Raw genomic sequence first — 13464 nt, 5'->3', positions numbered from 1 at the left:
ATAGATATTGGGCAATGGAATGGGCTTCGCTATGGTATCCTCAAATAACGGTGAGTCATCTGATTAGATCGGAGGACTAGAATTATCTATTACTTTCTAAGTGGTAATCGATGAAATAAGTAAACTTTTAGGAATAAAGATCTTTTTAGACCTAATAAATTATGCATGCATGATCTATTAGATATGCTAAATCCTTTTATTTTTTTCAACTTTGGATATAAAATAATTTAGTTAGTTAGAATAATTTTTTTTTATGCACTTGCTACTTGGGAACCAACTTACATGAGACAATAGTGGCTCCAGTAGACATGAGAAGCATTGCAATTTCTAAGTGACTTTTGGCCATGATTTTATTAAGTTCTAGAGTTCAACAAGATGAAAAATTGAAGACTGCCTTAGTTTGACAATGGCAAAAACTGCACATCCATATGATTCGAGTGAAAAGAAAGAAAAAAGAGAGATGACAACAGGTTTATGCCAGGATATTGATTGATATGACTATTGGGGTTTGTGACGATAAAGGCAGGATACATGGAGAAATAACCAATGCTATCAAACAAATAAACAAAACTACTAACGAAAGATAGTTTCAAATAAAAATTTCAAATATTATAGTGAAAAATGCTAACTGCCCGTGCTATTTGTCAAGGTCCCATTAGTTGTTTAAATGGGATTGAAACGTATGGTTCATTGGATTTTGGCTCTCTATGTAGACAAAAACATTTAACATGAAATTTGACATGTTTTTAGAAATTTTTTGGGGGGTTCTTGCATATCCATTGTCTGATCTCATTTTCGCTTTTGAGTTGACCAAAAACATTCACCAAAAAGAAGCTAAGCCTGCCCTGGCTTAGTTTTAGTTTTTGTTCATGTCTAAAAATACACCAAGTACAAAAGTATGAAGCTTATATTTTTTTGAGTTCACATTGGCCCTCATGGCCTGTCATTAACAAACGTAGACTCGACGAAATCACGAGCCGCAAGATTGTTTACAAATTCAGGGAGGGGATCATCCCATACTAAGGATTGACCCGGGTCCCAACTTAAAGCTATCTTAGCAATCTCGTGCGCCGACGAGTTACAAGAATTATATAGTCACGTGACAAAAAAATGTTAGTTACCTATCATGTGTGTTCAATTACTGTGACAGAAATGTGTTCTTTTCGTTTTAGATCTTATAAGATCCTTCTTTCGCCAATATAGCTATAAGATCCTTCTTTCGGCAATATAGCACTTGCTTTTGTCATTGTTAAGCACGCGTTTCACATGGCTTCTCCAGGGAACCTAGAGCACCTGATCATTTTTTGCAGCTTCGATTTTTGACGGCTCTAGCTCCTCTATTGTTCATTAAAAAAAATGGTTTCTTCTTCTCTTTTTTTTTTTGATACGGCTTCTCTGGTTCCTCCGCAGAAGATGTCGTTTGAGCCGAGAGCCAAAAATACGTGGCCCAAAGTATAAAAAGATCACAAAGGTCTCGTGGCCTGTCATGCATGGCCCGTATATTTGGCAGGCTGTTCGTGGGCTAAGCCCAAATTGTTGGCCTAGCCATTTAAAATTGTATATCTCAGCTCCCTTCCCCGCCTTGTCAAGTGTAGTGTAGCGTTCACGGCATCCTCAATGCTTACACTACTCGCGTTACCGTTATAAACGACTTCTCAATTTAATGAAAAACGTGTTAATGGACGTATTCAAAATAATATTTTATTCATTGAGTTACATTTAACTAAAATTTTAAGTGAACCAAACCCATTTCAATAGCTCATATAAGATATAACATTTATGGCCAACTTAACTACAAAACATTTTGACCAAATCAGCACATGCAGACCCAAGCCCATACCACACAAAGATTATAATTCAGCCCATATAATACAAATACTATAGTACATCCCATACAACATGATGTTATGAGGCTAAGAGTCTGTTTGGATGAACTAAACTATATTTAGTCTATGTTTCAAATGTCAAATTGAAGACCTAAACATTAACCAGTCATGGTCTAAAAAGACTAATAGGGACTAATTGATGCTAAAAAACTAATAGAGGCTAATCGATGAGTAGAACTCAGGCCCTAACTCTATATACAGGTTACCACTTTTACCAAGTAGCGATCACATAATATCCACTGGTCTAAATCACACCAAATAAGAGGCCACAAACATTTCATCATGACCACTATACAGCACATGCTAATGCTACGGTTAGGAAATAGCAAAACCTCATTACACATTTACACTGAACTTGAGCCTAAAGATCTTCTCCACGTACACCCCCTAGTTCTCAGCGGATTAGTCCTCGTGTCTGTCTTTTGCCATAGCGAGGATAGGACTAGCAAATACGCTCCAACCAAACGCACGTATGTACTCCCTTCATCCTAAATTATTAAATTATAAATCATTTTAATAATCTTCCAATAGTCAAAACACATCAAATTTAACCAAGTTTAAGGAAATTTAACATTTAGAATAGCAACTAAATATTATTAGATTTGATGTCATAAATCTTTCAAACCTTTTCATTCTAATAATCTTCGGAGAGTCAAAACACATCAAATTTAACCAAGTTTAACCAAATTTATATAATAATATAATAACATTTATTATAGCAACTAAATATCATTAGATTCTTCATTAATTATATTTTCATAATATCTATTTGATGTTATAAATCTTTCTAACATATTCTATAATGTTAATTAAATTTTAGATATTTTGATACTCCAAGATGGATTCTTAGAACGATTAGGATAGAGGAGTAACTTGTAAATTGAACTGCCCGACGAAATAGTAGTCCGGTGTAACGAACTGCTCTGGACTGGAACCAAGTGAAGCAAAAACATGACCCATCAAACTTTTGCACCATCACCACTACAACAGAGACAAGCGCGCCCAGCGCCCTGCGTGGCTAACATTAGATGAAACTAGCCTAAACTTGCACATCTAAGTTTTAACTAGGTACATACATCCAAGGTACACCCTAACCCTAATTTCCAGACAACTGAAACAGCCACTAGCCGAACACAAACTGAAGCCTAAACTGAAGCCAACGTGTCACATTCACGTCAGAAACCAAGAAGTACTCCTACAAGAGACCCAGCACGACAGCTGCCATGAGCTCCATCCACATCATCAACCTAGCAGGCGGTGCCGGCGTGCAGGCGGCGCGCCAGGTGCACGAGGTGCCAGGTGAGTGACATCAGGGACAGCACGTTGCACAGGGACGAGTAGCCGTTGAGCTGCTTCAGCCGCCTGCTCAGCCTCACCGCCCTGCTCTTCGACATCTCCGCGTCGCCTGCGGTTGCCGTCGCGGGCTTCGCTTGCTTGCCGCCGGCCCCCGCGCCGTCCACGGGAGCTGTGCCTGTGCGCGCTGCGGCCGCCGCCGTGGGGACGGTGGTGGTGGTCGTGGTGCCGGCGCCCGGCGTGGCCACGGTCACCACCGGCGGGTCCACGATGTCGTCCACCATGTCACGTCCCCGGCCTTCTTCCTTCTCCACTTTCATCCTCTCAAACATCACCTGCAATGCAAGTATGGTAAGACGTACGAAATTCCAGTGAACTATACGTGCGGTGACAAACTGCGACATACTTTGGTGGCTTTCGGCTCCAGCAGCAGCATGTTGGCGACGACGAGGCCGAGCGCGGCGAGCAGGTTGAAGCTCTGCGCGCGCGACGCGACGGACCTGAGCTCGCGCCCCAGCAGGTGCGCCGCGAGCGCCAGCCCGACGCCGTAGGCCATGGCGCGGAAGTACACCGGGAACAGCTTGCTCTGCAGCAAGCCGAGCTGCTGCCGCGGCAGCGCCGCCGCCAGCACGTGGCTGGACACGAACGTCACCCACACGCAGGCGCCGTAGGCGGTGGCGAAGCCCAGGAGGTGCATCACGGCCGTCGCGGTGCGCGCGGCGTCCCGGGGCGCGCCGAGGAGGTACGCCGCCGCGTCGGACGCCACGTCCCGCGCCCGACGCGCGATGTCCGTCAGGTTCTTGCGCACCTCGGCGGCCTTCGCCTTCACTTCCTCCTCGGCCTCCGCGGCCCTGTCCGCCGCGCGCTCGGCGGCGTCCTCCGCGCGCTCCTCGGCTCTCTGCGCGATCTCGGAGACGCTGTCCCTGGCGCTCCGGACGGTCTCCTTGGCGTGCCTGGCCGCCTCGGACGCCTTCTCTTTGGCAGCCTTCGCCGCTTCGGCTGCTCCCTGCTGGATGTCGGATGCCTTCTCCTTCGCTTTGCCGGCGGCTTCGGAGACCTTGCCCTTGGCGTTCTCCACGGTCTCCTTCCCCTGATGCGCGGCGTCGAACGCCTTGTCCTTGGCGCTCCTCACGGCCTCCTTCCCTTGATGCGCGGCGTCCGACGCCTTGTCCTTGGCGCTCTTGATCGTATCCTTACCCTTCTCCGCGGCGTAGAACGCCTTGCTCTCGGCGCTGTCCTTGACATCCGAGACCACCTCCACGGCGCCCCTCGCCGCGTCCTCCGCGCCGTGCTCGACGCGGTACGCCGCGTCCTTGGCTCCCTCCTCTACTTTCCTGCCGGCGCCGCAGAGTCTATCCTTGCACCGCTTGACCGCGCCGAGGACACCGCCCTTGGCGCTCTCCTTGGCGTCGGACAGCCTCTCCTTGCCCTCCTCCGCGGCGCCGGCCACCTTGCCGGCCGCGTCAGAGACGACGCCCCTAGCCTCGTCGAAGACCCCGCCGTCGCCCTCGACGCCGTCGAGCGCGTCCGGGGGCAGGACGCGCGTCTCCTTGACCTTGACGGTGCCGCCGTCCTCGGTCGAGAGCGGGAGCTCGCGCTCGTACTCCACGATGACCACGCGTCGTCCCTCCCGGACGACGTGGTCACCGTGATGATGGGCCGCGGGTGGCGTCGGCGGCGGCGCGGGGGACCAGACCCCCGCGGCCGCCAGAGTGGAGAGGACGAGCCCGATGGCCACGACGTTCATCATGGCGGCGGCGACGTGTCGGTGTCGCATCTGGTGACCACGCGTCAGCTTGGTTGTACCACGAAAAAGTGAGCTATCTTGCGATTGCGAGTATAGCGACTAGCGAGCACTCTCTTCACTGTAGTCTGCTCCGCCGGCGTGGTAAACAGCTTAAAATCGCGGCCGCCGATCGTTGTAGAAGCTACCAAAGGTGTAGCCGTGGTGTGTGCTTTTTACACGTGGTACGACGGCGAGGCGTGCGATGGGGCACGTATGGCATGGCCACGAGCCCTGGAACGACACGCGTGCGAGCACGCGGCTGCGTCTGGTGTGGTTTCGGTTCTCGCGCGCTTGGGGCCGCGAGGTCGGCTGTTGAAAAGCGGCGGCCGGCGGGGGCGCTCTGCTCTCGGATCGAGCGAGCAACGACGGCTCAGTGGCATGGTCACCGCACGGGCAGCCCAGGAAAAATCGGCCCGAGACCATGCGCGTCTGGGCTTTTTGAGCAATATAGGCCAGGCCGGCATCATCAGCCCGGATCGCTTGGCCTGGTCGTAAACAAAAAGCCCATTAGTCAGCTGAGAGGCCCAGTTACTTTCCGGCCTCGCGTGGCACCGGGTCCGCAGCCCGCAGGCAAAAACCCTACTCGGCTCGGCGCACCGCTCCCTGGTCTCGCCGCAGCTGGAGATGGAGGACATCGAGGACGTGCTGGGTCCGGCCGACCTCTCTGGCGGCGGAGCGCCTCCGGGGCTCCGGCTCCCGCTAGCCGCCGTCGCGGTGAAGCCCAAGCGACGGTCGTCCAGGGTCGCGCAGGCGCCGCCTCAGCCCGAGGCCCGGATCCCCGGCACGCAGGTAACGCCATCACTTTCGGGCCTCTTAGAGATGCTCCACCTGTGCTAGTGTGATCTGATGTTCGAGTCGTTTCTCGTGCGTTCTGTGTTGCAGACGATTTACGTCAAGACTTTCGGGTGCTCACATAACCAGGCAAGCTTCCCTGCTCACTAGTTTCTGCTTGTACTTTTTTACGCGAGCTTCCAAACTAGTTACTTAGTTAGTGTGCTGGTATGAAAGACTGCACGATTTCCGTGTTGGTGTCTTATTCGAGCGCCTAGTGCAATTGCTGAGAGGCCAATGGTTTTGCTGTGCTATGTGGTTGACTTGACTGTAACATATTTTCCTTTTGCTGCTCCGCAGAGTGACAGTGAATACATGTCAGGTCAGCTCTCTGCATTTGGATATGCGATCACTGAAGAGCCCGAAGGAGCAGATTTGTGGCTAATTAACACGTATGATCCATTTATTTTGTTTGCTTATTGCTCATTAAAGGCTAGAGTTATACATGAAATGGATTCCTTGATCAGGAATCTCAAACTGTTATGGCTATGGATTCACAGCATTGAACACCACCTCTTTTCTTGTACTTTACCATTCAGTGGACTGTACTGTCTAAGTGGCTAGGTACTTGGTAGATTTCAAAATTTTCATTTATGATGGCTGAGTCAGTGATGTTTAGGTATGCAGGATAATTTTATTGGAAAACCCAACTCAAGAAAGAAAGATTACTATGTAGCTTAACATTGACTTGTTCTATTCCAGATGCACAGTGAAAAATCCAAGTCAATCTGCAATGACAACCCTCATATCTAAATGCAAGAATGCAAACAAGCCACTAGTAGTGGCTGGATGTGTACCCCAAGGAAGCCAGGGCCTCAAGGAGCTTGAAGGTATTAGTATAATTGGAGTGCAACAGATAGACCGGGTTGTTGAAGTGGTTGAGGAAACTTTAAAGGGCCATGAGGTTCGGCTGTTGAGTCGGAAAACACTGCCCTCGCTTGATTTACCTAAGGTATAAGTCGTACCTCTGCGTATTATTTAAAGCAAAATACTTGTGTCTGCTCAGTATTAGGAGCACATGTGTGTACAATTTTCTTTTTTATTAAGCAATTTGATGTCCTAGTAGAGTAGCATTTTTGCAGTTATCAGATCCTGTAACTTTATTTCTGACTCTGTAAAACTGTACTTACAGGTAAGAAAGAACAAGTTTATCGAGATTCTTCCTATTAATGTGGGATGTTTAGGTGCCTGCACATACTGTAAGACAAAGCATGCTCGTGGTCATTTGGGAAGCTATACTATTGACAGCTTGGTGAGTATATTCAGAATGTGTCTATTTTGGAGCTGCTGCTGTTGCTTCAAACTCCAAGTAAATCATTTGATCTTCAATCTCTTGCAGGTGGATCGTGTGAAAACTGTTGTCTCCGAAGGTGTCAGGGAGATCTGGTTGAGCAGCGAAGATACTGGTGCTTATGGTAACCCCGATGTCCAATTCCTTCCGGGTCTTCTAATGATAGCAGATACATGTGGTTACATGGTAATTTACTTCTTCTGGCTTGCAAAAATTTCAGGACGGGATATCAGTACGAACCTTCCCAATTTGTTAAATGCGATTGTTGCAGAGCTTCCTGTTGACCAAAGCACAATGCTCCGCATAGGCATGACAAATCCTCCTTTCATACTAGAGCATTTGAAGGAGATAGCTGCCGTTTTGTGTCATCCCTGCGTTTACTCTTTCCTCCATGTTCCTGTGCAATCTGGAAGCGATGCTGTTTTAACGGTATAGTCCGACTGTCAACTCTTGTTCTGAAAAGCTTTTTAGCAGCAAACATACAGCATGAATATTCTTTGTTTATAACTTATATATCCAGTGTCTGCACCTGGATCTGATTCGGTGTATGATTGCACATCCCAGGCAATGAATCGTGAATACACTGTTGCTGAGTTCAGAAAGGTAGTTGACACTCTGTATGAGCTTGTCCCTGGAATGCAAATTGCTACAGACATTATCTGTGGCTTTCCTGGTACGCGAAGCAAGTTCTCAGTTTAGCAATATGTTCTGAGTTATCATTTATGAGTGCATCTGAATGATATTTTATTAATTGAATTGAATGCCACAACCCACAAAAAATGCTGCTGCTAATGGTTTGTACTGAATTGACATCCCATTTTCAGGCGAGACTGATGAAGATTTCTCTGAGACTGTTAACCTCGTAAAGGAATATCAATTCCCTCAAGTTCACATTTCACAGTTTTACCCGAGGCCAGGTAAATTATTCTTTCTCAAGCCACAATGTTCTGTAAAAGTACAAGTGTTGGTTGCTGATATTCTTTTCCTACATGTACATCTACAATGTGATTTTTGTAGGGACACCTGCTGCTAGGATGAAGAAAGTACCAAGCAATGAAGTGAAAAAGCGGAGTCGTGAACTGACTTCAGTTTTCGAATTATTTTCACCATACCAAGGAATGGAAGGCAAAGTAGAGAGGATCTGGATCACCGAGATTGCGACTGATGGTGTTCACTTAGTAAGTGCATACCAAATTTTGTCACTTATTGTTGATTATGTTCATGCCCGGTGCAAAGCTTACCCTGAAATGATCTTTTCTGCGCAGGTTGGACATACCAAGGGATATATCCAGGTTCTGGTAATTGCTCCTGATAGCTTGTTAGGAACGTCAGCAAATGTGAAGATCACATCTGTTGGACGATGGTCTGTCTTTGGTGAAGTGATAGAAGGATCTGTTGTAGTAGGAGAAGCACCAAAGCAAACTAGTGCCAAACTGCAGAAAGAACACATACAGAATCAGGTGGAGGAAGCTGGTTGTTGTGCCACTGACTCTTGTGGCACCTGTGCATGCTCCAATGAGGCACAGCAGTGCAGTCCAGAACGATGTGAAGACACATCTCATGCTCCGGAGACCTGTGGTGATGTTACTCGTCAGGAGGCACTCCAGCCTACGCTTGTGAGGAGAAGCGTAGAGGGAACTACGAAAGGAAGTAAAAGCAGTGCAGCACATTCACTAGGGAAGGAACAGCAGGTGAAAGTAGTAACTAGGAGAGGGGTAAATATCGACACGATTTTGTGGTGCGGTTTGGCCGTCAGCTTCGCCGTAACGATAGCCCTGCTTGTAATCCTTACCAGCAAGATTTCATCGACATCGTCCCCCTAGGCCCTAGGCTAAGGCGGTGTTTGTAACTTGTAGTGATTTGTTCTTGGGCGCGTCTCTGATCAATTTTGGCGGTTTGTTTACTCGATCTGTTCTGTATGTCGTTGCAAAATTGTGCCACTATACAAATACATGCCTGTTCGGCTGCATGTATTGCAGCTTTGCAGCACTGGCAACTCTTATTACTCTCTGCTGACACTGACACTATGCAACTGCTGTTTTTGGTTGCAAACAAGTTTCCTCGTAGGCATCTGATGCTGCATCACGGATCAGGGTTTGATGAAAGTGAAAAACATGGTGCTATTTGCTACTGTGTTTGGAATAATTTGGAAGTGCACCGATAGCCGAGGCTTGGACTTTGTGCCATCACTCATCAGTCATCAGGCAAAGATTAACCGAAAAATAGGAAAAGTGGGGAGGTACCAAACAGATAGGCTGAAGGCCCGAAGCACAAAAAATACAGGAAAACCGAAACAGAAAAGGTGAGCAGGTACCATGCAAACAGGCTGGAGCACAAAAGATCGAAACCGAAAAAACAAAAAAAAAACTGAACAAAAATAGATATCAGAACCGAATTAAACACAAAGTAGTACCAAACAAACAGGCTGAAGCACAAAAAAATAAAGCTGAAAAAACAAACAGGTGCACAACAAAAACGGATATCGGAGCCAGGTTTCGATCCTGGGACCTGTGGGTTATGGGCCCACCACGCTTCCGCTGCGCCACTCCGATCTACGTTTACAGATGCACACATAATTTTATAAATTTACATGTTGTGAGAGCTAGTACTATTGTGCCCGTCCTTGTTTGGTCGAAAGGAGACTAGAAAAGGACAATCCATGAAAGGACTGGATTCATCGTACGTGCGGTCGTGCACCGCGGACACAGAGGTTACGTTGAGAGCCTTGAGAGCACGAGCCTATATCCTGAATCCTGTAAGTGGCCGGTAGTGGCACGCACACGTACGTGCACAACCATGTCAGCTCGTGTTTGCATGGCCGTTTGGGCAACCGCGCGCGCGCGCCCGCCCAGCGTGCCCAGCCACGTACCGACGCGCGGCCCCGCCGTGGCGCCGTCGACACGTACGAGGCGCGCAGGGTGGCAAGCCAGCTCAACGCGTGGCGCGCGCCGGGACGGGACCAGTAGTTGCAAGGACACGAGGTCACCCGCGCCCGACGCGAACGGCGGGCGGACCCGGCCCGGCCGGAGCAACGCCTGGCCTGATTGAATTGCCAGCCAGCCTCATGGCTTTACCGAGCCGCTGTGTCCCGTGCCTGCGTATCTATCTCTCACTCTCACTGTCTCACGTCGTGGGAGAAGGAGCGTGGCGTGGTCGTACTCGTACTCGTACCATGGGCGCGCATCGGCATCGCGGGCACACACAGCGACCGCGAGCACCCCGGCGAGCGCGCGGGCGCGGCGACGCCTCCTCCTGCTGTGCCGTCTCGGCGCGGGAGCTGGACCTGGACCTGGACCTGGACGTGGACACGTCGCGCGTGTCGGCCACCCCGGGGGACACGGCTCGCACTCGGAGGCCGCGCGCTCGTTTCACCGAGAACGGAAAGGGAATCCCGCAGCTAGTAGTGGGGAAGATGGGAGCGCGCGCGAGAGAGTGCGCGGGCGCCTTTTCCGGGGATACTCTTTCTACTTTCGTCAGTGGCATATACTCCCGCGTGTACGCACGTCGCTGGCAGCGGTGTCCCAGCGTTTCCATCTCCCAGTGGCAGTACGAGGGGTGGGAATATTTATTGCCCTGATTAGATCATATACTCTCTAAGGTCTTGGCATTGTTTACTTCCCAAAAAGTTTTGCAAAATTTTTCAGATTCCTCGTCACATCGAATCTTTAGACACATGCATGAAGTATTAAATATAGACAAAAATAAAAACTAATTGCACAGTTTGGTCGAAATTGACGAGACGAATCTTTTGAGCCTAGTTAGTCTATGATTGGATAATATTTGTCAAATACAAACGAAAAAGCTACAGTGTCGATTTTGTAAAATATTTTGGAACTAAACAAGGCCCTTGTTTACTTCCAAAACTTTTTACAAAATATAAATAGTATCATTTTCGTTTGTATTTGATAAATATTAAATAGTCGCTGGTAGCAGTGTCCCAGCGTTTTCGGGGATGTTTGGTTGCTAGCCATAATCTACCACAACTAACTTTAGGCAAGTGTGGCTAGCAAATTGGTTGCCACATTTTGCCATGGCTAAAGGAATCTTGCCACACTTTTTAACTCTATGACATGTGGAGTCCAAAAGAATCATGCCTAAACTTAGTTATCAACCAAACACTTGCCAACTTGGTCAAACTTTTCTAAAGTAAAAATGTAGCAAACTGTGGTTAGCAACCAAACAGCCCCTCCATCCGCAAGTGGCAGTACTCGGGTGTCGGGTGGGAATATCTGTTGCCCTGATTAGATCATATACTCTCTAAAGTTAAGTTGATTAAAGTTAAAGACTAAATTTTAAACACCCTTAGCTCGTTTATGTAGACTAATGAACTACTGATATTTTTAAAAGTTAACTAAACTTTAGATACTATTTTAGACACAATGTTCAAAACCTCAAGATCTGCTGTACATCTCGAGTCATGTATTGTTGTATTTTTTTTCTTTTTGACAAACTGCGAAAAGAACTTACAACACGCGAGAAAATCACGAGCAAAACTGCATTGGGATAGGGGGGACACATGCACCCTCTAAATTTCTTGGACTAGATTTGTGATTTGTCACGTCAAAGCCTTGTTTTAGCACTAACGTTGTACCCCCTCCATCCCAAATTGTAAGTCATTCCAAGAATGTTAGAGATTCAAACTTTTCAAAGTTTGACCAAATTTATATGATAAAATAATAATTATTATGATACCAACTAAATATCATTAGATTCTTCTTTAATTATATTTTCATAGTATACTCACTTTACGTTACAAATCTTAGTATTTCACTCTATAATTTTGGTCAAACGTGAAAATGCTTTGACTCTCCAAGATTCTTGGAGTGACTTACAATTTGGGATGGAGGGAGTAATAGATAATTCAATACCAATATTTAGTTTAAGGCCTTGTTAGGTTGCAGAAAATTTTACAAAATGGCTACTGTAGCACTTTCATTTGTATTTAATAATTATTGTTCAATCATGGACTGACTAAAATAAAAAAAATCGTCTCACAATTACAAATAAACTGTGTAATTAGTTAATTTTTTTTATCTATATTTAATGTTCCATGCATGTGCCGCAAAATTTGATGTGACAAAAGATCTTGAAAAGTTTTGTAAAATTTTTAGAAAGTAAACAACCCTTAAGTGTGATCAGCTTAATCAGATTTTAGGACAGTCTAATTAAAGTGAAATCTGGTCAACTCACACCAAAAGCACCAAAAACCCACGCTCTCCAACCTCTCACAAAGCCGAAGGCCAAAAAGGACCCGCCCCCAAACCAAATGTTAGAAATCGTTTACTAGGTGCTCACAATATTTCACTTGTGGACACAGACAGAGAGGTGAGGAGAATGAGAGGCTTTGTATTTCACTCTTACTTTTCACTTGTACATCTCATCAGCTGAAAGGGACTCCCTATTTATAGAGAGACAAAGAGAATGAATACAAGTTTGTACAGTGTTTGAATCCTTTGAAATTCCTCTCCTCCTTCATTAATTTGGCCACCATTCAAAGTCCATATTCACATACTGTTTCTTGACTTTAATTTCCAACACTCCCCCTTGGCCAAATTTATGCTATGTGTATGCCTCGTTAAAAACTCCCCCCAAAAACCCTGTGGGAAAAAAGGGTAGGAGAAAAGAGTACATCACACGCATCGCTTATGTTGCACCTGTTGCCTCGTTAAAAACCTTGCATGAGAAAACCCAGTGGGAAAAACTCATCAAGGGAAAAAGAGTACAACAGTTGATGCTCATGTCGGTCTTTAGGACCGACTCGTGATCTTCAGGACCACGGTCATGGATTGTGTCTTTGGGACTGGTCTCCCCCTAGACCCTGCAACTCTCTAAGCCGCCTCATACCAATTCCATGGATGCACTTATAGAAGCTAGAGGCGGGTAGAGACTTTGTGAAAAGATCTGCGAGGTTATCGCACGATCTTGCTTGCAGGATATTTATCTCCCCGCTCTTCTGGAGCTCATGGGGATAAAAGAACTTCGGAGCAATATGCTTTGTGAGATTGCTCTTGACATAACCCATATGCATCTGTGCAACACAAGCTGCATTATCCTCATAGATAATGGTGGGGGTATCAGCGACATTCAAACCACATGACTTCTGGATGTGATTAATCATTCGTCGCAACCAAACACACTCTCGTGCAGCCTCATACAGAGCTATTATCTCTGAGTGGTTAGTCGATGTGGCAACTAGGGTCTGCTTTACAGACCGCCAGGAAATGGCTGCACCACCACAGAGGAAGACAAAACCAGTCTGTGATCTGGCATTATGCGGGTCAGACATATAGCTAGCATCCACATATCCCACCACGGTTGGAGCTTGGTTCTTCGGGAACCATAGACCAGGGTCTTGTGTACCTTGTAGGTACCTCAAG

General features: G+C 46.8%; 2 protein-coding genes and 1 non-coding gene across 3 annotated transcripts; 1 reads left to right on the top strand and 2 right to left on the bottom strand.

Annotated features, from left to right (window-relative positions):
• LOC8080308 (seed biotin-containing protein SBP65) lies at positions 2826-5104 on the bottom strand. The gene is made up of 2 exons (XM_002446459.2): positions 3586-5104; positions 2826-3514 (listed from the first exon to the last, which is right to left on the bottom strand). The coding sequence occupies exons 1-2, from the start codon at positions 4954-4956 to the stop codon at positions 3134-3136; spliced, it is 1752 nt and encodes a 583-aa protein (XP_002446504.2). The 5' UTR covers positions 4957-5104; the 3' UTR covers positions 2826-3133.
• LOC8075529 (threonylcarbamoyladenosine tRNA methylthiotransferase) lies at positions 5541-9092 on the top strand. The gene is made up of 11 exons (XM_002447814.2): positions 5541-5754; positions 5848-5886; positions 6097-6188; positions 6499-6748; positions 6929-7048; positions 7136-7211; positions 7308-7516; positions 7652-7760; positions 7912-8004; positions 8105-8265; positions 8353-9092. Exons 1-11 carry the CDS (start codon positions 5590-5592, stop codon positions 8908-8910), a joined length of 1872 nt encoding a protein of 623 aa, XP_002447859.1. The 5' UTR covers positions 5541-5589; the 3' UTR covers positions 8911-9092.
• TRNAM-CAU lies at positions 9568-9639 on the bottom strand. Its single transcript has one exon. It is a non-coding gene; the product is annotated as a tRNA-Met (tRNA).

This window comes from Sorghum bicolor, chromosome 6, assembly GCF_000003195.3.
Source record: "Sorghum bicolor cultivar BTx623 chromosome 6, Sorghum_bicolor_NCBIv3, whole genome shotgun sequence".
Taxonomy (NCBI): Eukaryota; Viridiplantae; Streptophyta; class Magnoliopsida; order Poales; family Poaceae; genus Sorghum; species Sorghum bicolor.
Note: the sequence above shows the minus strand (reverse complement) of the source record. Positions and strands in the feature narration are given on the sequence as shown.